At 39.9% G+C, this 25,549-nt stretch overlaps 2 protein-coding genes across 2 annotated transcripts; both read right to left on the bottom strand.

Moving 5' to 3' along the window:
- Positions 1 to 750: 750 nt before the first annotated feature.
- LOC118797980 (endonuclease domain-containing 1 protein-like) lies at positions 751 to 2,580 on the bottom strand. Its single transcript, XM_036557277.1, has 2 exons — positions 2,169 to 2,580; positions 751 to 1,263 (listed from the first exon to the last, which is right to left on the bottom strand). The coding sequence occupies exons 1-2, from the start codon at positions 2,460 to 2,462 to the stop codon at positions 751 to 753; spliced, it is 807 nt and encodes a 268-aa protein (XP_036413170.1). The 5' UTR covers positions 2,463 to 2,580.
- Positions 2,581 to 9,618: 7,038 nt separating this feature from the next.
- Positions 9,619 to 14,678, bottom strand: LOC118798384 (endonuclease domain-containing 1 protein-like). The gene is made up of 3 exons (XM_036557814.1): positions 14,395 to 14,678; positions 10,487 to 10,826; positions 9,619 to 10,361 (listed from the first exon to the last, which is right to left on the bottom strand). The coding sequence occupies exons 2-3, from the start codon at positions 10,778 to 10,780 to the stop codon at positions 9,849 to 9,851; spliced, it is 807 nt and encodes a 268-aa protein (XP_036413707.1). The 5' UTR covers positions 10,781 to 10,826; positions 14,395 to 14,678; the 3' UTR covers positions 9,619 to 9,848.
- Positions 14,679 to 25,549: the final 10,871 nt, after the last annotated feature.

Genomic DNA, 25,549 nt, shown 5'->3' with positions numbered 1-25,549 from the left:
GTGCAAATAGACAATTTTAACTGTATATATTGCATCTGTATATACTGAACCATATTCTTGTTAACTGTATATATAAATTACACTCTATTTATTTCAGCACTGCTCTGTATCCTGTATTACACCACATGTGCTATCTTACATCGTATTATTCTGCACATGGTATTACACTTTGCTTCACTCTATATTCCACACTGCATTTTGGATGTTTCCTCACATCTATGCACATAGCTTGACCACATAGACATTTGGAGCGGGGGCCAGGTGATCAAGGCCGATTTTTCAATATTGAAAATGGCAACCCAAGTGGAGCCACACCTCCAAAAATTGGTGAGGCAATTTTTTTTTTTTTGTCTGTAAAGTTTAAATTCTAAAAATGTGTGTGTTCTATCTGTAAATTCAGTTTCAAAAACTCGTGAAACTAGTGACTCTAAGAATTATCAGATTCCAGCTATAATTCAAAGCGCTGCTCTTCTAATGACGTTACACACTGATCTGTAAGAATTCATTCTTTTACTTGCTTTATTGATGTCAAAGAGAAAAGAACAATGAAGTTTACAAAATGATTTGTGAAAATTCATTAACAGAAATCTAATTAAAAATACAGAAAGTGAAAAAGAATCAACACAGTGCAGATTTCTTTATGTAAGTAAAGAGAAAAAAGAGAGATTTGCTTTTTCTGATGAATAGCATGTTCTCCAACATGATCTGGAGTTTAAACCTTTCTTTTCTTTTTGGTGAGACTGAACTGGATTAATTACAGTTACCAGCAAATACTTGGAAAGTCCCTTTACCATACAGGTTAGTCAGCTTTCCTTCTAGCTCACTGACTGTTTTATTCTCCACTGAGACGTTTATGTTGTTTCCTATGAAACCACGTGAATCTGTCACTTTCAGATTGTTGTCTAGACAGCAGTAAGCGGTCCAGAAGTGACTGGGAATACAAACTCTGTTGTTGAGAGTATTAGGCCCAGGAACCACCCCAGTGACGATGTAGACATAATTTCCCTTACACTTGTGCTTCACGTCTTCAGCCACGCCTTCCTCCGTCTTCCTCCACTGGCCTCTGTTGAAAGACCTGTCCTGTGGGGCGGCGTTGGTGAGGGTGAAGGTGGCGTAAGAGCAGCTCTGTGACCTGGCATGGTGGACTGGAGCCAGGTGTCCTTTATCGTACATCGGGCGGCTCTTTTTGGCATAGTCTTGATTGATGGCTTGATTTTGTATCATGCTGCTTTCAGATATCATCTTCGGGCCGAGGACTTCAAGCTGTAATAATTTGTTCAGTGAGAAGAAGAAGAGGACGTCTGTTTAAGGATGAGTTTCCATCATGACATGAAAATAATATAATAAAATACACTGATCAGGCATAACATTATGACCACCTCCTTGTTTCTAAGCTCATTGTCCATTTTATCAGCTCCACTTACTATATAGGTGCACTTTGTAGTTCTACAGTTACAGACTGTAGTCCATCTGTTTCTCTGCATACTTTGTTAGCCCCCGTTTACCCTGTTCTTCAGTGGTCAGGACCCCCATGGACCCTCACAGAGCAGGTACTGTTTGGGTGGTGGATCATTCTCAGCACTGCAGTAACACTGACGTGGTGGTGGTGTGTTAGTGTGTGTTGTGCTGGTCTGAGTGGATCAGACAAAGCAGTGCTGCTGGAGTTTATAAACACCTCAGTGTCACTGCTGGACTGAGAATCGTCCACTAACCAAAAATATCCAGCCAACAGCGTCCTGTGAACATCTACAAGGTGGACTGACAAGGTAGGAGTGTCTAATAGAGTGGACAGTGAGTGGACACAGTGTTTAAAAACTCCAGCAGCACTGCTGTGTCTGATCCACTCATACCAGCACAACACACACTAACACACCACCACGACGTCAGTGTTACTGCAGTGCTGAGAATGATCCACCACCCAAATAGTACCTGCTCTGTGGGGGTCCATGGGGGTCCTGACCACTGAAGAACAGGGTAAACGGGGGCTAACAAAGTATGCAGAGAAACAGATGGACTACAGTCTGTAACTGTAGAACTACAAAGTGCACCTATATAGTAAGGGGAGCTGATAAAATGGACAATGAGTGTAGAAACAAGGAGGTGGTCATAATGTTATACCTGATTGGTGTAAATGTTTACCAAAACATGATATGTTGCTTTTAATATACCTGAGGTTCAATATACCAGTTGTCTATTCTGATACAGCTCTTTAAACCCTCAAACTTGTAGGCTGAGTAGACGGGGATCCTGTTTGTTGTGTCATACAGTGTTGCGTATTCATATGTGATCTCTCGTTTTTGGCAGATCTGTTTGTAATTATTTCCTGTAAACACAGTCGGAGGAGACCGAGTTCCTCCTGGGTTAGCAAAGAAATCAGGACACGTCTGGGTAAAATCAGGTACGACTTCGCTGGAACATCCAGAGAGAGCCAGCAGAAGCAGCACCGGAGTGAGGAGGTTCATGATGACGATCAGGAGAGGGACGTGATGAGGAACAGAATCTGCTGGAGAAAAAAAGGAAACAAAACTGCTCCACTTTCTGGGTTATGCATGCAAATAAAGGAAAAACACAGGCTGAGGAGCAAAGAAAACAGAGTAAAGAAATTTTAAAAGCAACAATTCTGTCTGTAACATTCAGGCAGAGCATGTCAGTGTTTCTTTGAGTTCATCATTACTGACTACATAACTAAACAAAGAAGAATATGTTGCCTTATACCTGAGACATTGAGTGTGTTTACATGCACTTAATAATCTGATCATAATCAGATTTTTTCAGTTATCTGATTATTCAAATGGTCATGTAAACATAATACTCTGATTCTTAGATCAGAGTAAGGTCTAGAAATCCAATTAAAAGATCCAATAAAGAGAGCTGGGTTTAGCTCAGTAATCAGATTTCTCAGTGCATGTGTGCTCTTACTCTGATTTCTTTCGGATTTCTCGGTCTGAGCATGTGCGAAACAGACGGCGGTACCGGAAATAAGCGAGCAGCATCATCGCAAGATGCAGCAAAACACTTTTGGAGTGACACTGAAACCAAATACATGCTTGATGAAATGAAGGATTTAAATATTCTGATGTATGTTCATATTTTCAGGTAAAGTAGCTCAATGTGTTTAAAAAAAAAGCTGCAGCAGTTTTACATTACGTTTACATTACATCTTTTTCTTTGAGTTTATTGGACAGTTGCAAAGTTGAAATCCGATTACTGCCTGTGTTTTGGCCCTCGAGGACTAGAGCCTGACCCATGTGCTTTACAATGAACCATTTCACATCGAGCTCTCAACTATCGAATTATGCAGAGACTAAAAAAATGATGGCATTCTCAAATGGATGAAGTGTCTTAAAAAAACTAGGGACAAACTTCACCTCCAGAATTTCTAAAGTCTTAATTGAAATCTGTCATATAGGTTCTAAACTGTTTGTGGTGGGAAAGTAGACTGTTATTCAGAATGTTCCCCTTTCTTTGAGTGATGAAAGAGGCCTGAGGGGTATTTCACAGAGCAGCATTGCAGTAAGCTAGATAACTTATGACAAAAGTTGGGGATCGTCTGATAGGAGGGTCCTTTGCTCTTCTCCTATTTGTCAACCTTGATTTTGGCATAAGAAATCTTGTTTGAAGAACTACCCTCCTGGTCAGATTACATGTTTCATTTTTTCCCCCCACAAAATGTTTAACATAATGAAAAAGGTAAAACATACAATATTAAATGTAACTTAACTTTTGCACAGGCAACATTTTTGTTGTATTTTTCCTCCCACCATCTGATGATGTGACGTCATCACCAACATGAAGGAGTGCTTAAACCTGACAATCTTTCCTGCATGTCAGATGTCCCACCAGGGAAAAGAGGACACAAGACTTCCTTTATGCTAATGTCAATGAGGCATATAACTCAACTACACTTCCTCCACTGGGAAACTCAGACCACAATCTGGGGCATCTGCGGTCTCAGTATAAAACTCCTGTACTGAGGCAACCCGTGGAGACCACGTCCTTCGGGAAATGGTCAATTGAGTCTATGGATGCCCTGAAACGGATGCTTTGAAACAACTGACTAGGTTCTTTGTGAACCCCATAATGAGGAGATCAATGTTCTCACAGTCTGTGTGACAGACTTTTGGGTGAGCAACGCTGTGCCGTCCAAGACTGTGTGTTGCTTTGTGAACAACAACCAATGGCCGCAGAACAAAAAGAAGAGGGCTATTAGGGCTGGTGATAGGAACGGTATGAGGGGCATACAGAGGGAGCTGAAGGTAAGAATTAGATTGTGTAAGGAGGACTACAGGAGAAAAATGGAGAAACAATCTTTAGAGGGCCGAGTTGAAGGATGTATGGAAAGGAATAACAAAAGTTTAAGGCCACAATTTGCCCTGCAATCAGCAGACCGAGAGCTGGATGAGGGTAAATGAGCTGAACACTTTCTTCAGTAGGTTCTCTGTCTAGGTTCACCTCTAAAAGTGGTGAGGCCAAATCTATTGTAAAATCTAAAACCTAAAGAAATAAACAATAAAAAAACCAAAAAACCCAAAAAACACTTCATTCTTTTACGCACTGATTTACTGAATGATTTGGAGTTCTTTCTTTTCTTTTTGGTGAGACTGAATTGGATGTTGAAACCAACCTCCAAGGAGCAGAGCTGCATTAATTACATTTACCACCAAACACGCGGAAAACTTTACCATACAGATCACTCAGCTTTTATCAAGCTTCTTGATTGATATTTCCTGCACTGGGTCATTTTCATTCTCTCCTATGAAACCACGTGCAGCTTTCACTTTCAGATTGTTGTCTCGACAGCAGTAAGCGGTCCAGAAGTGACTGGGAATATGAACTCTGTTCTTTAGTTTATCAGCGCCAGGAACCACCCGAGTGAAGATATAGGCCGAATTTCCCTTACACTTCTCCCCCAGAGTTTCAGCTACAGCTTCCTCTGTAACCCTCCACTGCCGTCTGTTGAAAGACTTGTTTTGTGGAGCAGCGTTGGTGAGGGTGAAGGTGCTCATGCTGTATATACACTATATTGCCAAAAGTATTCACTCACCCATCCAAATCATTGAATTCAGGTGTTCCAATCACTTCCATGGCCACAGGTATGGAAGGTATAGGTATATAAAGCCAAGCATCTAGGCACGCAGACTGCTTCTACAAACATTTGTGAAAGAATGGGTCGCTCTCAGTGAATTCCAGCGTGGTACCGTGATAGGATGCCACCTGTGCAACAAGTCCAGTCATGAAATTTCCTCTCTACTAAATATTCCACAGTCAACTGTAAGTGGTATTATAACAAAGTGGAAGCGATTGGGAACGACAGCAACTCAGCCACAAAGTGGTCGGCCACGTAAAATGACAGAGCGGGGTCAGCGGATGCTGAGGCGCATAGTGCGCAGAGGTCACCAACTTTCTGCAGAGCCAATTGCTACAGACCTCCAAACTTCATGTGGCCTTCAGATTAGCTCAAGAACAGTGCAGAGAGAGTCATGGAATGGGTTTCCATGGCTGAGCAGCTGCATCCAAGCCTTACATCACCAAACGCAATGCAAAGCGTCGAACACAGTGGTGTAAAGCGCCGCCACTGGACTCTAGAGCAGTGGAGACGTGTTCTCTGGAGTGACGAATCACGCTTCTCCGACTGGCAATCTGATGGATGAGTCTGGGTTTGGCAGTTGCCAGGAGAACGGTATTTCTCTGACTGCATTGTGCCAAGTGTAAAGTTTGGTGGAGGGGGGATTATGGTGTGGGGTTGTTTTTCAGGAGTTGGGCTCGGCCCCTTAGTTCCAGTGAAAGGAACTCTTAATGCTTCAGCAAACCAAGAGATTTTGGACAATTTCATGCTCCCAACATGCTCACAAATGTGCTTCTGGAAGAATGGTCAAAAATTCCCATAAACACACTCCTAAACCTTGTGTGCCTTCCCAGAAAAGCTGAAGCTGTTATAGGTGCAAAGGGTGGGCTGACATCATATTAAACCCTATGGATTAAGAATGGGATGTCACTCAAGTTCATATGTGTGTGAAGGCAGACGAGCGAATACTTTTGGCAATATAGTGTATACACCTTTACGTTCTCAGAGACGTTTGCTGCACCGTGATGTGACAAATTTAATCAGGAAGTTAATGAGGAACTTGGTGAATCATCAAGAGATAAGAGAATCATGTAAATGAATCAAGTTCTTTTTTCCCACTGAACATTTTAAACATGCCTTTTAAATGTAACAAACAGACAAAAACAATAGCCTCCATACTAAGACCAGCACAACTTTTGGTATATTAAAAGGGTTCCTATCAACACCACTATAAAGAGATTAGAGTCACTAGGTTTCTTTACAACAAACATGTCAAACTGGGGACCCTCCGGGCCAAAGTGCTGTGGAGATTAGGATTCATCCAACACTCTGAATTCAGGTCATGAAGGTCTTGCTAATTAGCTGATAAGCTGAATTAGGTGGGTGTCATGAGGCAGCATGTTAAAGTCTTCAGTGTTTTGGCCCTTGAGGACTGGAGCCTGACCCATGTGCTTTACAATGAGCCATTTCACATCGAGCTCTCAACTATCGAATTATGCAGAGACTAAAATAATGATGGCATTCTCAAATGGATGGAGTGTCTTAAAAAGACAAACTTTACCTCCAGAATTTTTGGAATCTGTTATACAGGTTCTAAACTGCTTGTGGTGACTGTTATTCAGAATGTTCCCCTTTCTTTGAGTGATGAAAAAGGCCTGCTTTGCACTCCAGAAGGTCCAGAGCTCTAGAAGGTCCAGTGATGTTTAGGTATCTCATTAAGAAGGAATGCCGTGGAAGGTGACTTGGAAGACTTTATCTGGTGAACATGAGTTTGTTCAGTAGTCCTGGCCTCAAAACTCTTGCACATCAATCACCTGCATTGACTCTTATGAGATTACACTATTGTGGGTTCACCACCGTGTTTAATATTTGGCGGCTTTGAGGTCAAGTCAAAGTCAAAGTTTATTTATATAGCACTCTCCTCTGGTCAACACCGGATAGCAAACAGCGTTAGCATCAAATATTAAAATACAAAATGGGGAAAAACAGGTGGAGCAATGGTTAATTAGATAGTTTGAGTTTATGCTGCAGCAGCAGCAGCAGCATCGGGAGGGTCAGTTCATGAGGGTGAGGCTCAATGGTGGAAAAAATGATTGGCTGAAACAGTCCAGAAGGCTGAAACGGCCCAGAAGGCTGATGAGCAGTGGGCAACCAATCAAGGCAGAAAAAGCAACAGTATCAGACCACACAGGATGGGCAGTTGTTCAACTCGGCAAAGAAAAGGACAAGCACAGGCTCCGGCAGGTCTAGTTATTACAGCCTAACTAAAAGGGGAGAAACCAAAAAGGTAACAGGAGGGCTCCCTGAGATGCCAGCGCCCCTCTGCTCCACTGTCAACAAACCCGAGTGAGTGTGTGAGAGCAGCGGTACAACAGCACCAACACTCCCAGTTTACCATAAGTCCCGAACACTGACTGGAAGATTATTCCAAAGCTGGGGGGCTTTATATGAGAAGGCTGTCCCCCTGATGTAACTTTATTAATTCTACGTACTACGTACTAGGTACTAGGTACAAAGGCAAATGAATTTACACATAGAATAAAAAGTGATTACAGTGTGGATTGCTAACCTGACTGCCCAGGACTCCTGGAAAACACTGCCAGAACTGGTTCTAAAATTTTAGCACTGACCACGTTCAAGTCTAGAACATTTATGCATCTTGATGACAGACAAGGGTCATTATTAGGCTCTCACCCAGGTCAAGCCCTATCAGTAGCATTTTTGTGGTCAGTGCCTTTCCACTACACTCATGTATATTGTACCATACCCTATCCATTTGATTGGACACTAAATGGCCAAAGGTATGTGAACACCTGACAATCAAACCAATATGAGCTTGTTGGACATCCCATTCCAAAATCATCAGCATTAATATGGAGTTAGTATTCATAACATATTATAATAGAGCGTTTTGCAGCTATAACAGCCTCCACTCTTCTGGAAAGCTTTCCACAAAATTTTGGAGTGTGTCTGTGGTAATTTGTGCCCATTCAGTCAAAAGAGCATTTGTGAGGTCAGACACTGATGTTGGACACGAAGGACTGGCTCACCATTGACATTTCAATCCATCCCAAAGGTGATCATTGGGGTTGAGGTCAGGGCTCTGTGCAGGCCACTGGAGTTCCTCCACACTAAACTTGTTAAGCCACATCTTTATGGATCTCATTTTAGGCAGGGGTACAGTCACGCTGGAAGAGGATAGGGGTCTTCCCCAAAGTTGGAAGCATATAACTGTCTAAAATGTCTTTGTGTGCTGTAGCATTAATGTCTCCCTTCACTGGAACTGAGGGGTCCAAACCCTGAAAGACAGCCCCAGCCCATTATCCCTCCTCCACCAAACTTTACTGTTGGCACCATGCATTTCAGCTGTTTGGGACTGTTGTGAGTGATAGATATTTCTACCCACTAGGCAGGCAAGCACTCGTCAACTTGTGGCAAAGATGGCATCCTGTGACAGCCACGTTTAGTCACTGAGCTCTTTAGTACAACCCATTTTACTGCCAGTGTTTGTGGAAATTGCATGATTGTATGTCAGATTTTAAACTAGTGCTGCCATCAGTGTTTTACCCAATGTGGGAAAGTCAATGTACACCACCGTTAGCTTGGCACTAACTTAACACTGCATATCCAATAGAATGCTGGCAGAAATTAGCATTACTGTACTGTAGTGTAGTGATGTTACAGAGTGAAGGGTTCTAGCGCTTGACGTGAGAACCAGTGAGGGATAAATTTACAATGACATCACTCTACTACCTCACCTCTCCCTCTCCAGGCCTTCACTCCACAGTAACCTCACACTCAGTGTGATGTCAGAGGGGGTTCAGGAGAGGGGCTCATTAGTATTTGGTTTGCTGTGATGTAACATTTAAAGTGAGAGCGCTGGTTAAGAAAAGAACACTGTAGCAGTAATTCTAGGCTGGACGGCCTGTTTGGAGCATCTGAATATTCAGGACTGAAGCCCCGAAGATGCAGCTCTAACAGCACCAGCACTGAGAAATAAAATACTGTAAATCTCAGGGTGTAAATAAACTTTGTGCTTGTTTTTACTTTACGCTCTCCAACCTTGGACTGACTTCTTTGGAACTGACAGTATAACATGTTATTAACACAACTTACAACTTACAAATTCATCATGTATAATAAACGTGGCTATAAAGTGTAATTCAGTATAATTCATTTTTATAAATATTTATAACCATGTTTATAATGCCGTATGAATGCACAATACATGTGTTTGTAGATGCTTACAAAGGTGACGTTCATAGAAAGTGTTACCGAATATATATATTTATGTACGTTATATATATATATATATATATATATATATATATATACATGCTATACAGTTCCATATTCTATTCTACCTTATGTGTATTTGATTGCATGGATGCTGCTGGATACCAAGTGATGCCACATCTCTAAAAGTGGTCATGCCAAATTGGCTGTAAAACCTAAAACCTAAAGAAATAAAAAACCCAAACCCCAAAAAACACTTAATTCTTTTACATGCTTTATTGAAGTCAGAAAAATGTTAACGATGAACATTTTACAAAGTGATTTGTGAAAATTCGTTGACAGAAATTGATTCATGAAAAGTACAAAAAGCAAAAATGAATCAACACAGCGCAGATTTCTTTAGGTAAGTAAAGAGAGAAAGAGAGAGGTTTTTTTTATTTTATTTTCTGATGCATAGATTGTTCTCCAACATGATTTGGAGTTCTTTCTTTTCTTTTTGGTGAGACTGAATTGGATGTTGAAACCAACCTCAAGGAGCAGAGCCGGATTAATTACAGTTACCACCAAATACGCGGAAAACTTTACCATACAGATCACTCAGATTTCTATTCAGTGTCTTGATTGACATTTCCTGCACTGGGTCATTTTCATTCTCTCCTATGAAACCTCTTGCAGCTTTCACTTTCAGATTGTTGTCTAGACAGCAGTAAGCGCTCCAGAAGTGACTGGGAATACGAACTCTGTTATTTAGTTTATCAGGCCCAGGAACCACCCCGGTGACGATATAGGCCGAATTTCCCTTACACTTCTCCCCCAGAGTTTCAGCCACATCTTTCTCTGTCTTCCTCCACTGGCCTGTGTTGAATGAGCTGTCTTGTGGAGCGGCGTTGGTGAGGGTGAAGGTGGCATCAGAGCAGCTCTGCGACGTGGCGTGGTAGACTGGAGCCAGGTGTCCTCTATGATAGCCCGAATTATCGTAGTCTTCATTAACAGCTTGATTTTGTATCTTGGTCACGCTGCTTTCAGGCGCCATCTTTGGGCTATTAGTTATTTGTTCAAGCTGTAATAATTTGTTTAGTGAGAAGAAGAGGAGATCTGATAAAATGACGAGCAAAGATCAAAACATGAAAATAATATAATAAAATGCATGTACACCAAAAAGTGACACATTGCTTATTAACGTACCTGAGGTTCAATGTACCAGTTGTTCAGTCTTGTACATTGCATCAAACCGTCAAACTTGTAGGCTGAGTAGACGGGGATCCTGTTTGCTGTGTCATACAGTGTTGCATATCCATAGGTGTTGCCTCGAATTTGGCAGATCTGTTTGTAATTATTTCCTCTAAATACAGTTGGAGGAGACAGAGTTCCTCCTGGGTTAGCAAAGAAATCAGGACACGTCTGGATAAAACTGTTTACGACTTTACTGGAACATCCAGAGAGAGCCAGCAGAAGCAGCACTGGAGCGAGGAGGATCATGATGGAGCTCTGGAAGAGGGACGTGATGAGGAATGGAAAACAGAATCTGAAAGAAAAGAAGAAGAAAAACATAAAGGCCGAAGAGCCCATCGTAAAACACAGGGTTAAAAGCAGCAGGCAGTTAAAAATACCAGCTTATCACTCAAATAATAACACTATCATTAAAACCATGTAATGTAAAAGAGTAATGTTTTTCAAGGAAGCTAAAGTCCGTGTGAAAAACAAACACTTCTGAAACATGAATATTTCACTGTCAGATAGACTTTAGGGAAATATGAATCTAAAAAGAGTTATTTGAGGTCAGTTTGCTTTTTAGTTCTGCTCAGGAGCCAACCAGGATTAGAAGTTACAACCACCAATTGGCATTCTGCAAACTTGCCTCAAATAACTCTTTTTAGATAATCCGATCATAATCAGATTTCTGCAGTTATCTGATTGTTCAAATCGTCATGTAAACATCATCCTCTGATATAGAAATCCAATTAAAAAATCTGATAAAGAGGCTGGATTTTAGCTCAGTAATTAGATTTCTCAGTATATCTGAACTCTTACTCTGATTTCTTTCAGATTTCTCAGTCTGAGCATGCGTGAAAACAAACCGGAAATAAGCAGCGCTGCGATGCAGCCAAACACTTTTGGAGTGACGCTGAAACCAAATACATTCACAACGAAATGAAGGGTTAAAATATTCTTCATCTTCTAGATGATGTATGTTCATATTTTCAGGTAAAGTGGCACAATGGGTTTTAAACAAAAAAAGCCACGGTATGAAGTTTGAGTCTTAAATTGTGTTTACATCACGTCTTCTTCTGTGGGTTTATTGGCTGGTTGCAAAGCAGAAATCTGATTACTGTCTGACTCATGTAGACCTGGAGGTTTCACATTATCTGATTACTCAAGTGCAGGTAAGTGCGTTGATCAGGTTACTGACAAAAAAGAGTTTAAACTCTTTTTAGATTAAACTGATTGGATTTCTAGATCAGAGGATGATGTTTACATGACCATTTAATTAATCAGATAACTGCAGAAATCAGATTATGATCGGATTATCTAAAAAGAGTTATTTGAGGCAAATTTGCAAAATGCCAATTGGTGGTTGTAACTTCTAATCCTGGTTGGCTCCCGAGCAGAACTAAAAAGCAAACTGACCAGTTCAGATTTGGTCTCAGGAGGAGACTAATGTATGGAAGCTCAAGCTAACATACAGCAATTCAGCCATGAAATTAGGTAAACAGTTCATACTGATATCTAATGCTATATATGTAATTGTTACAATACAATACAGATAATGTTATTAATAGGAATAATAATGTCACACATATTCAGGATAGAGGTTTAATTTTATTTTCTATTTAAATGACATTATCAATTTCTATTTTGTCACAATGCGTAGTCTGACCTGCATAAACAATTTGAGCAAAATACCTAAAAAATGATCACTATGATTATGATTAGGCAGAAACTAGAATAACTGGTGTTATTATTATCATGAGAGTCCATTAAAAAGAGTTAAATACAACAATTCCATTTGTAACACATGGACATGGGCAGTGAGTGCGTTTACATGCACTTAATAATCCGATAACTGCAGAAAATCAGATGTTATCAGTGCGCTTACCTGCACTTGAGTAATCAGATAATCTAAAAACTCTGGGTCTACATGAGTCAGACAGTAATCAGATTTCTGCTTTGCGACTCACAGATGAAGACGTGACGTAAACATGATTTAAGACTCAAACTGCATGCTGAGGCTTTTTTTTTTAAATACATTGCGCCACTTTACCTGAAAATATGAAAATACATCATCCAGAAGATAAAGAATATTTAAATCATTAATTTCATCGAGTATGTATTTGGTTCCAGTGTCGCTCCAAAAATGTTTTGTTGCGTCTCGCAGCAATGCCGTTTGCTTATTTCCGGTAACACCATCTGTTTCGCGCATGCTCAGACTGAGAAATCTGAAAGAAATCAGAGTAAGAGTTCACACGCACTGAGAAATCTGATTACTGAGCTAAAATGTAGCTCTCTTCATCAGATTTCTTAATCGGATTTCTAGATCAGAGGATGATGTTTACATGTTCATTTGAACAATCAGATAAGTGCAGAAATCTGATTATGCTCGGATTATTGAGTGCATGTAACAGGTTTTATTTTCTTTCATTACGTTTCCCTCAAAATCTTCATGCCTTCTCTGTTTGCATTTATTTACATAATAGAGTAAAAGAAAAAAAATTGGAATATATTAATTTTTTTTTCTCCATTTTTTTTTTAAATTTTATATATGTTTGTGGGCGTGGCTGTGATGTTATGTTGTGCGCCACACACACTCTCTTCAGTCTGGTTAGAGCACTGCTGGAGAGAGGGTGGTCTAGCTTCGGTTCTGAGCTATAAAGTGGTCATCAAATGTTTAATATAGTATAAAAAGTCATATTAATGGTTTAATATGATGCGAAATATCATTAGGGATCTTTATTATGTTTTAGAGATAGATTTTGTGTATTTTTCCAATGTATTACCGAGTAAAAGAGTGAGAAGTATTAGCATGCTATAGCTGCCTGTGATATGAGAAGCTAACCCCTCCACCTTTTCTGTGATTTTCTGGGTGCGCAGAGGGGCTAAATCAAGCAGACACGAGGCTGGGAGTAATTTATCACTATTTCTCTGTCTTATACATCCAGGTATGATCTTAGTCGCTTCTGTTGTTAAGAAACGTTCATTTTATTCATCTGTTCTTATGTTTTGGAGGCGTTTTTGTGTGAAAAATATACATAAAATGCTGGAAACAACAGGGAGCTAATCTCAGAATGGTATCTTTGGATAAGTTATATGGCCAATGAGTAATATTATTTATTTATATGTATATATATATATATATGAAAATAAGCATATATATGTACATGCTTATTATTTTCATATATAAAAACGTATGATAGTAGCAATGTCCATATTGCGAGAGTGATTATTGGTCTGGTCTTTTTCTATTTTTTCGTCTTTTATTTTATTCTTATTCTGTCTTCCTTTTTCATGTGCTATATGAGGAAAAACCCGAATTGTCAGTGAACAACGCAGAGTGAGAGTGGCTGTGTCCTCCTCACACAGCCCAATGCAGAGAGGACTGGCTACATAAACGCACTCAAAGTTTCTTAGAGTTTGTCATTAATGCCTATACAATCTGTTTTTGGCCTTTAATTAAAGTTCTATGAAGTACAGGGAAACTGGCCTCTATAATAATCCGTATGTGTGTATTTCACAGCTCTTTTGCAACTCCGCTTTAGTTTTTAAAGTTTAAGACCTCTAAAAACAATACCAAATGAAACATTTATAATTTTTTTTTTACCTCCAATTTCTTACCATCATCAACATTCCTTATAAAAACACTGAAGACACATCGAGGTGCCCTAGTAAATAAACTGGCTCTCTGGTCCATAGAACGTTCCTCTACTGCTTCACATCGAACCGCTCTGAATGACTTTATTTACAGCTCAACAATAAATAAATCAACCCCTGCATCTTAAAAAACAACCCAGTTCACTTCCTTCAACTTGCAAAGACACTACTGTCCTCAAAGGGCTTGATTCTTACATAGTAATAAGCAGATAAGACCCAGTTCCTACCTGTCAGAGCTGGGACCAACGCAAAGGTCTCACCAAAGAGTGCCGGTTCCCGACTCTCTCAGCTTCTTCAGCTCATCCTTCTATATATACCCGTTTACACCTCCATGAACATAGACCTTTGTGACGTCTGCTAAACCATAAGGTGAGAAATTTAGTCAGGAATGAGGAACTTGAAGAGATATGCGAGAGGGGAATCAAGTTCCTTTTCCCCCTGGAACATTTTAAACATACTTTTAGATGAAATCTATCAAGCGTTTCAGCACATGGGCCTTCACCAGGGTTGAAGAGAATGATACCTGCATTGTAAAGAACAGGAAGTACAATTTAAAAACAACCAATACAACGGCTGTGTTATCTGATCTGACTGTCATTCAGAGATGGTGTATTTTTCTCTAAAGTACACACACACACATGTAAGGCACATATCCTCCTGGGTGGGGGGTTGGGGGAGGGGCAGGGTGGGTATTGTGGAGCTGAAACCTATCCCAGCAGGTGAAATGGAGGAAACACCCTGCACCCAGTCCATCACAGGGCAGACACACATACATTCATACATACACAAACATTCACACCTAGGGGCAATTTGGCGTTTCCAGTTGGCCTGACTGCATGTCTTTCCCCAACACAGACACGGGGCAAAGAAGACCCAGCACTGTTGAGCAGCTAGTATCCTACATCAGACAAGAATGGGTCAACATTCCTCTCCCAAAACTCCAGCGGTTGGTCTACTCACTTCCCAGACATTTACAGACTGTTGTAAAAAGACAAAGGGATGCTACACAATGGTAGACGTGGCCCTGTCCCAACTAAATGAGGTCATGTTTTTCATGAAATGGTAAAATTGGATATGCCACATCTGACATGTGTTCTATGTTCTACTGTGAATAAAATACAGGTCTATGAGATTTGCAAATCATTGAATTCTGTTTTTATTTTCATTTATTTACATTTTACACTTTTTGGAATTGGGGTTGTACATTAGCACGTTAACGGATCTCTTGAAACGGATCTGTTACATTTTAGCCCTTTGTATTTCGATACTAATTCCATTTTTGTCTTTAATTTCAATTTGTTTTGATGGTGCCGATTTTTACATTTACATCTACATTTATTTATTTACAACATTCATACTGCATTGTAATTTATTACATCTCTGACTTTGGAGCTTTGTATTTTAGACCAAATAATCCCAAAAAAGAAAAGAACAGAGCTGCACAATCTTCAGTTCCAATGCTGATAAATGCTGGATGTAGTAAAACGTTCCACCGCAGTTGTCAGTACTTAAGTAGATTTTTGACCTGCTTCTTTTGTATTTCTACTTAAGTTGTTTTGGGGGAAGGTGCTTGATTATTTCATGCAAGTATGAATACTTTTGCTTGAGTATTGATTTAGGCTCCTCTACCCTCCTCTGATCCTGATCATGAACAGTGTCAGTGTTTGTTTTGATGCTGCTTCAGTAGGTGGATATTTGTTAGCTAACATTTCTGAGAACATCAGGCTGTTTTCATACCCAGGTCATTTTCTAAAGACACACAACAGTTTATTTTTGGTGATATTGTATCTCTTTCTTTTCTTTGGATTGTGGACTGTAAAGGCTAAAGTTGACTAAATTACAAACTTGAAAAACAGAAAATAGAGAACGTGTATACCAATGTCTATGTGTATATCAATATAAACTTATGCTCGGACAGAAATATGCTTCACGGTCCATAATCAAACATATATTATTATTTTATTGCTTGTATTGCAATACTGTAAGGAAATGAACATTTGTAAACAGTGAAATGTTAAAGCAGCAGACAGTACAGCAAAATTGTGCACTGGAAAAAAATATGTTCTGGTGTTGAATTCCCTCATGAGTTTACACAGCAGGTAAAAGTGGCCCAAATCCAATCTTTTTCTTCATATGTGACACAGATGTGTATCTGTCTGTCAGTGTGAACAGATAAACACACTGAATCTGACATTTTCCATTCTGATTTGAGACACTTTCATTTGTGGTACTGAAATCTGATCCATATCCGATCTGCGATGTGACTCAGTCTGAATGGCCTGAATTCTTGCGACTTTTACGCCAATCCTACTCGACATTCGCCATAATTTCATTGCTGAGACTCAATTTCATTGCTGAGAATAAACATTTATGCTGTTTCTGTATAAAAATTAGAAGAGACTTATCCGAGGACACGAACCAAAGAAGTGGCCGTGGCTGAACAACGCGCCCTTTTACGGGGAACTCGAATACATTCTGGGTGATGAGCCCAGCTATCAACCACTGGAACGTCATAATCGCTCCTGAAACTGAAGCTCCGGGAGCGACAGGCGTTCGCTAGTCGTTATGATTGTCTACCTCTGGACGAGCCACGTCAAGCATTGTTCTTTTGTGCATGTGGGTCGGTTTAGGAGCTGATCTGTTCAGACTGATGTCGCATACAGATCACATAGTGTGAACAGCCAAACAAAAAAATCGGATTTGGTAAGAAAATCAGATTTGGGCCACTTTTACCTGCTGTGTGAACGTAGCCTTAGTGTGGTTCAGTTGTTTGGTGTGGATCTGAATATCAGAGCAGCTCTGTGACCTGGCCTGGTAAACTAGTGCTTGTTGTCCTTTACCAAATTTTGCATATTCATATGTCTTGTCATGGTCTCAACCTCATTCAGTCTCAGTCTTGAGTTCATTTTAGGCCTCAAAACTCTTTAAAAATGTACTTTTTTCTTTTTTTTGGTTTTCTTTGTTTTTTTCTTTTCTACAAAGTATTAATCTTCTTTTTTACAAAAGCTTAACCTTCAGAAATTAATTTATTTTCCCACCTCAAACTGTCAAATCAGAGACTATATGTATATCAAAGTTTTCTTGATTTTTTTTTTTTGTGACTGAATAACAGGGTTGAAATTTGGCTAACAGGATTGAAGTGAGTTACAGGGTGGAGCCCCTTTAAGTTGATGTTAATGCAGTAAAAAAAATATAAACATAGAAGGTAAAGTTGAAGAACTGAGACATATTTTCATTAAAATGTTTCATGACATTTTCATTTCCACCTTCACTTTCTTGCCCATTGCCATTTACAAAAACACTGAAGGTGAAAATGGGTTACAGGATTGCAAATTTAGCCTAAAATAAGCAGCATTCAGGAGAGGTTAGATTGACCGGGTGAACATGTTGCATGCTAACTACCAAAAACAAGATAGTTTACACATGCAGAAATTATGGTCTCACCTGCCACTTTTTATCGGTGTTACAATATGTATAATAATCAAGCTTTACTGCAGCCAAATTGTTTTTTTTTTTTTGTGTGTGTGTAAATTTAGAAAATAGAGAATAATTTTTTGTCTGATGGTCATTCTGCAGCAAACAAGATGATGCAACACCCTGTGTATATCATAATAAATGTTGTACACTAAGTTAAAATGACTGTTTTGTTCAATTAAATGAAATATTTGACAACATTTATTACTTTAATATTAAATTGTTTGGAAAGGAGCCAGATAACATTATAATGATGGTGTTCCTGGTTGATGTCAATGACTATATTTCATAGAGAAGTTCAATGTCAGTGGGGCATTAAAGTACAGATCCTTTCAATTTTCATAGAAATAAAAAAGTTAATGGGACATAAATTGAACTCTGCTCATGGAAAGTGCCAACTACATGTAGCCTGTGCTGCACAAGAGGGGGTGCTGAAGAGCAATGAAGCTCACAGAACTCGAGCTGAGCTCTATTTCTGGGGTGAGGCCGAACCTCATTTCGCTGAAACGGATCTTAAAATAATAAACACACAAACCAAGAGAGCACTTCCACGATCTGCAGAGGGGCACGATCTACTGTACCAAGGGGTCTATTTGATACTTGTACAATGTATTTAAATTGCATTAAAAAAGTTTTTCTAAACTTAAAAACAGGGTCAACTTGCCCTTTTACTATTCACTAATCCATACACATCAAACTAACTAGTGGCTCCTTTCCTCCAGGTAACAGATGTGGGGTCGACTAAAGTCAACATTTTTAACAATTTTAGGGGTGGGGTGGGGGGGGGGTCTCTTATTTTGTCACAGGTGGGATTCCAAGTGACTCCACACCTCTAAAAGTGGTGAGGCCAAATTGGTATTAATATCTAAAACCTAAAGAAATAAAAATAAAAAAACAACAGCAACAACAACAAACACTTGGCTTAATGTGCAAGAATTCATTCTTTCATGTGGTTTATTGAAGTCAGAGAGAAAACAATGTTAACGACGAACAGTTTACAAAGTGATTTATGAAAGTTCACTGACAGAAATCATTGATTAAAAGTGCAGCATAAACGCAGTGTGGATTTCTTTATGGAAGTAAAGAGACAAAGGATTTAGATCATTTTTTTTAATTTATTTTCTGATGCGTGGGATGTTCTCCAACATGATTTAGAGTTTGTTTTTTTCTTTTTGGTGAGACTGAACTGGATGTTGAAACCAACTAACCTGAACCTCCGAGGAGCAGAGCTGGATTAATTACAGTTACCACCAAATACACAGAAAAGTTTATCGTAGAGATCACTCAGATTTCTATCTAGCTTCCTTATTGTCGTTTCCTTCCCTTTACATTCTTTGCATTCTCTCCTATGAAAGCACCTGAAGCTTTCACTTTCAGATTGTTGTCTAGACAGCAGTAAGTGGTCCAGAAGTGACTGGGAATACAAACTCTGTTCTTATCGTAGTCTTCATTAACAGCTTGATTTTCTATCTTGGTCACGCTGCTTTCAGGTGCCATCTTTCGGCTATAAGTTTTTTGTTCAAGCTGCAATTATTTGTTAAGAGAGAAGAAGAGGACATCTGTTAAAGTGACGAGCAAACATCGTAACATGATAATAATATAATAAACTGCATGTACATGTCATGACCAAGAGCTGTCCCTTCTGCCCAGGGTCTAGACCAGAGGTCTTTAATTAAAATTCAATAAGGTCCAGTCAAAGAAAATTTCCTCAAGCGAAGGTCCGGAACATCATAATGTCTAACATTCATCATGATTCAGTGCCATATACTGTTTACTGAAGTAGCCAAGTATGTATATCAACATCTTATACAGTCAACAACTGAATGGCAAAACAAATAAAGTACTATTCAGTAACATTTCAACAATATTTACTGTCAGTTTTCTCTTCTTAGAGCGCGCCATATGAAATAATATCCCTCTGACTCACTTTCTTCTCCGACTGCTGTTTCTCGCCTCGTCCCTCCTCTGTATGTGCATCACTCACTCGAGACTCAGTGCTCATCGTAATGCACAGATCTGAGTGGCTAAGTAGCGTCACGTGTGATTTTTACAACGCATGAGATTGGTCTGTGCATTTCCCGGGCCGCTAAAGTGGTACCGTAAATGCTAGAAAAGTTACGCCGATTAAAATAGGTCGAAATTAAATAATTCTCCATAGTTTATCAGTTACAGGTTACATAGGGCAGCGTCTGGGTCCGGGCTCGGACCGTGGTCCACCTATAGTGACCTCTGGTCTAGACATATAAGTATCTCTAATATGTTCTATGCTATTGCCCTAATAACTGTCTGTAGTCTAACTTCTTTAAAAGGAATTAAAAGAATCAAAGAATATCAACAAAAAGTGAAAAGGATAAAAAAAAGAACAATAAAGAATAAAACGAGTTCTTGTGGAATGAAGGAAAAGGCCTTCTCTTTATTGAGCTTCAAACAGCAAGATGATTCTTGGACAACCACAATGCAAATATCATCTCGAGACATCCCTTTTTATTGCCCTTTGGTGTGATGAGGTAATCACCCCACCTTTTTGGTAACCCTTAAAACCAAACGGCCATAATGATCCATCCTTACAGGGCCATCTTACCCAACTTCTCCACATAAGTTCAGGAGTTCACTCTAGTTATAATTTGTACTGTCATCTCCTACAGTTCCCTTTTTTGTGAGTTTCACTTCAGCTATAATTTGTACGGTCATCAGTTCCCTTTTGTGAGTTCAAGAGTTCATTCCTTTTAGGGATGATATTCAAAATGCATGCGGTCCAAATGCTCAAGTAAGCCAATATTTAATTTAGCGATTATTAATCAGGGAATGTTTTATTAAATCTTTCCCATCATACACCAAAAAGTGACACAATGCTGGTTAACTTACCTGAGGTTCAATATACCAGTTGTTTTGTCTTGTACATTGCTTCATTCCTTCAAACTTGTAGGCTGAGTACACAGGGATCCTGTTTGCTGTGTCATACAGTGTTGCATAGTCATAGGTGTTGCCTCGAACTTGGCAGATTTGTTTGTAACTACTACCTCTAAATTCAGTTGGAGGAGACAGAGTTCCTCCTGGATTAGCAAAGAATTGAGGGCATGTCTGGATAAAACTGTTTACGACTTCGCTGGAACATCCAGAGAGAGCCAGCAGCAACAGGACGGGAGTGAGGAGGTTCATGATGGAGCTCAGGAAGAGGGACGTGAAGAGGAACGTAAACAAAACTGGTCCACTTTCTGGATTTATGCACACAAAATGAGAAAACAAAGTCAGAGAAGCAAATACACGGTTCAAATATTACAATAATTTTAGTGACAATGTAACGTAAATCAACTCATCAGTGATCTTCAAAGAAAGTCCAAGTGAAAATCAAACACTAAAAGCTACAGCTTACATAAAACTCTGTGAAGTACATCTACTAATGTCATACATACTTAGGATAGCGTTTAATCAATGTGCTGTAAATGGTTCTACATAGAACCTTGTTGAAAAGGGTTCTATATAGCCCCAAAAAGTGTTCTTCTATTGTGACAATACGAGCTTGTAACAATAGAAGAACGCTCTTCAAAAAGGTTCTATATATGACCACATGCAACATTTGACCCTGGTATCATTTACACGACCCAATTCATTTCCGTTAAACTGTAAATGACATTGGACCTCATTCACCAACCGTTCTTAAGATGAAATTTCTTCTTAAAACCCACTCACAAAGTTTTACCCAGATTCTGACATTCACCAATGTTTTCTTATCTGGGATTTGTTCTTAAGTAAGAATAGAATCTACACACACTCAAGAGCTCAAAGGTAAGAACAGTTCTGCAGTTTAAGAACATGTCAAGAATCTGATGTAGACTGTTTCGTAGGATCTTTCTCAAGAACAAATTTAAGAAAAAAAAAATAGGAAGATATTGGTGAATGAGGCCCAATGTTTTTCTAAAAGCTTTTAAATAATATTAAGAATAATAATAATGAACAGAAGATTAGACTCAGTTCCTACCTGTCACAGCTGGGTCTGATGCAGAGGTCTCAACAAAGAGCGCTTGTTCCCAACTCTCTCCTTCAGCTCATACTTCGATACATTTACACATTTACACTTGTATGAAAGCACGTTTCCTCAGTGATGTTTTCTGATCCATGATGTGACAAATTCAATCAGGAAATTAACTAGGAACTTGGCGAATCGTCAACAGATAAGCAAGGGGTGAGGATGAAGCAAGTTCCTTTCCCCCAAGTAACTTTTTAAACATACCCTTGAAATGAAATGTCTCAAACAGACAAAAACAATGCACATCCAGCATACCCCGTGTCGTGGGAAACTAAATTGTTATTCAGAAAGGTCTCCTTTTTATTAGTGATGAAAGAGGCCTGCTTTACACACCAGAAGGTTCAGAGCTCTAGAAGGTCCAGCAATGTTCAGACATCTCATTAAGAAGGCCATGGAAGGTGACTTGTTCAGCCTCGTCTGGTGACCATGAATTTGTTCAGTGGAGGCATTATGACCTACAAATGTTGTGATGGTAGACTGTCTCCATTGTTGAACCAGGCCTCTTCATTGACTCCTATAGTTGTACCATTATGGGTTCACCACCATGTTTAACAGCTCATAAGTCAACTTTTCAGAACATTTTACTGTACTATTGCTTGAAGGTCCAGGGTTTGCTTTTCTCACACAAAAGAAACTATCTTTCTGCAAATTTCTTATGACCTTTGTGAACATTGTGAAGGGGGACTGTCTCCACCGTTAAAGCTGGTCTCATTATTCTTGGCAGTTACATCAAGCAAACCAGTTATTTGCATTGACTCTTATTATACCATTATGGGTCCACTGCCATATTTTCTTTCTCCAATTTTTCTCACAAAAAATGATTGGTTTTATCACAGTTTGTATATATTGTCACTGGTAGAACAACAACTCATATCTCCAAATTGGTACCTTTACAGGAAGTGGAAAAAACTGTATTGACTTGTAATTGGAAGTTAATAGAAAAATATTGTTTTTCCAAGTAACTTAAGACCACCAGTAACTTAAACCAACAGTTCTTAAATTAACTGTTGGACTTGACAGGATGTGTTCACTTAGAAAATCAACGAAGTTGCGCAATTCGACCAGGAATGCCCAAACCTGTGCACACAACTGTATGTTTTAAAATCCATTGATGGCAGAGAGGTACATGTAGAGCTTCTAACCACTATTAACATTACAAATGGGGCATATTAGGAGGCATATGTTGACTGGTCATTTTGGTTTTTAATCAGTTATTAAGCTTCTCTTAGGAATAACAGAGGCACATGGGGAATTAACCTTAATAATTTATTATAAAGTTAAAAAACATGTAAAAACATCATCGTGAATCAAATACCATCCAATAGACTAAAGGACATTGGGTCACTCAGCTCTGAGATTGTGTCACAGAGATGTTGATTCAGATCTGAGGTCAGATTGGAGGTGACAGCATTGTGATGTTGGGCAACTCAGTCTGTAGTGTTTGTCTGTCCTTGCTTGTGAACCTGAACTTGTGACCTCTGTGCCTTAGTTTTGCACAGTTTGTAAGACCCAGCTTAGGCAAGTGAACAATTGTTGTGACCAGTGCTCATGTAGTCCATGTACCATTTACTTGCCTTTTTTATTTTGTTAGTGTCTTCAAACTTTAAAATACTCACACAGTCATATGCAAAAGCTTAAAACACCCCTGAGGGTTATTTCACAAATGAGGATTTTTCAGCAAGCGAGATAACCTAAGACAAAAATTGAGGATCGTCCAATAGGAATGTTTCTTAGCTCTTCTCCTATTTGACAGGCTTGTTTGTTGGGCTAAGAAATCCTGCTTTGTAAAATACCCTCCTGGTCAAGTTACATGTTCTGTTTTTTCTGATGAACACCCAGGAACTTGTAAGGCGTTAACCACCTTGATGTTCTCATCCTGGAAGGTGAAAAGAGACGGAGGAGTCTAAGATTTCTGGAAGTACACCGCAAGATCTTTTGCCTTCTTGGTGTTTAGTTGGAGATAGTAGTGCTAACATTGGTCCTCAAACCTGTCCACTAGGCTCCTGTACTCCTCCTCCATCCCCCGCTTAATACACCCCTTAATAACAGTGTTATCGGAAAACCTTTGTAGGTGACACATCTCAGAGTCATACATGAAATCAGAGGTGTAAAAAGTGAAAAGAAGTGGATCAAGAACCGTCTCCTGTTGCGCACCCGTACTGCTTACTGTCTTCTCTGACACACAGTTCTGTAGCTGCACGTACTGGGGCCTGATGGTCAAATAGTTGATGATGGCAGGGCAGTGTCCACCTGTGTCACACTCAGCTTGTCCTTCAGCAGGCGGGGCTGAATGGTGTTGAAGGCTTCTCCAGGTGTGAGTAAGCTCTGTGCAACAGGTAGATCACGGCATCCTCAAACCCCGCATGTGGCCAATAGGCAAACTGTAAGAAGTGCAGTGCCACACCCACAAGTGTCCTGAGGTGATTCAAGACAAGCCACTCTAGTGACTTCATCAGATGTGACATCAGTACTACAGGTCTGTAGTCATTCGGTTCCTTGGAGTACTGATGAAACAATGAAAGATGTCTTCCAAAGTACCAGAATCCTCTGCAGACTCAGGTTCAGGTTGTATATGTACTGTAGGACGCCCAGGCTTTCAGTACTTTAGCACTGCCACCATCAGGGCCTGCGGCTTTTCCTGCCTTCAGTCGTAGCTCCCTTCTCATCTTGTCAGCTGTGATGTAGAGGTCTGGATGAAGAGAAAGGGGTGAGACAGCTGGGGGTGATCATTGTTTGGGGGTTGAGGAGGACACAAATGGAGGGTGAGATGCAGTAATGTCCCAGGTAAGATGGTAAGAAGGTAAAAGCACGGCAAGATGATGCCTGTGTTTGACTCTGCCGCTGCCATGACTCATTGTCTCTGTCTCACCTGTGCGTTGTCTTTTATCTCGTCTTTGCTTCTGTCTGTTTGTGATGTCTCGGCTGTCTTGGTATATACTCGGCAAATGCTGTTACAAATATAAAAACTCCATGGATAGTTTGTCAGTTGTTGGGAAGCAAACTCTAGTTGTTTGCTTTTTGTCCCGCGGCTTACCGCTGCTGTGATTGGAGGGGAAAATTAGATTCATCCAAGAGGCGCTGTAGGAAGAGGCGACGAACTAGGGCTGGTTCCCAAGTTAAATCTCAACCTCTCTAGAAACAAGCTTTTGCTGCTAACCTCCAGAATTCCCGTGACCATAAGGCCCAGGCTGCTCTACCTGGGGTTTAGGTGGTCACCACATGGCTCTGGTGCAGCCCAGCCAGATCATCTTACCTGTGGGTAGTGTTCCCCAGCACTCGCTGTGGTTTGGTGGGTCTACAACTACAGTTGGTCAGTTCTCAGTGCATTTTTGGAGAGACATAATATTTATGACAAGTTTCAGTCTGGGTTTCAGAAACAGCACTCTACCGAGGCTGCTCTTTTGAGGGTTTCAAATGATATCTTAATGTTCTTTGACGCAGGTGATTGTTCTGTGTTAGTACTACTTGACCTTAGTTCTGCATTTGATACAGTAGATCATTATATCCTGATCAAGATTTTATGAGAAATTCAAGACCACTGTTATGCTCCCCAGGAGTGCTCGACCAACAAAGATCACACCAAGACCAAGGTGTGTAATAGTCTGCGAGGTCACAAAGGAACCCAGAGTAACTTCTAAGCAGCTAAAGCCCTGTCTCACACTGGCTAATGTAAATGTTCATGAGTCCACCATCAGGAGAACACAGAACAACAATGGTGTGCATGTCAGGATTGCAAAGAGAAGCTGCTGCTCTCCAAAAAGAACATTGCTGCCCGTCTGCAGTTTATTAAAGATCACATGGACAAGCCAGAAAGCTTTTGTAACAATGTTTTGTGGATGGATGAGACCAAAATGGATTGTTTGGTTTATATGAGAAGTGTT

The sequence above is a fragment of the Colossoma macropomum genome, unplaced genomic scaffold, assembly GCF_904425465.1.
Source record: "Colossoma macropomum unplaced genomic scaffold, Colossoma_macropomum, whole genome shotgun sequence".
Taxonomy (NCBI): Eukaryota; Metazoa; Chordata; class Actinopteri; order Characiformes; family Serrasalmidae; genus Colossoma; species Colossoma macropomum.
This window is presented reverse-complemented; position numbering and strand designations above follow the sequence as displayed.

What these genes read in the sequence shown, in the direction of transcription:
- LOC118797980 (XM_036557277.1), bottom strand. Translation starts at nt 2,462, where the DNA reads ATGAACCTCCTCACTCCGGTGCTGCTTCTGCTGGCTCTCTCTGGATGT. An exon ending in ACTGGTATATTGAACCTCAG is followed by an intron (nt 1,264 to 2,168) that starts GTATATTAAAAG and finishes AAATTATTACAG; the next exon opens with CTTGAAGTCCTCGGCCCGAA.
- LOC118798384 (XM_036557814.1), bottom strand. Translation starts at nt 10,780, where the DNA reads ATGATCCTCCTCGCTCCAGTGCTGCTTCTGCTGGCTCTCTCTGGATGT. An exon ending in ACTGGTACATTGAACCTCAG is followed by an intron (nt 10,362 to 10,486) that starts GTACGTTAATAA and finishes AAATTATTACAG; the next exon opens with CTTGAACAAATAACTAATAG.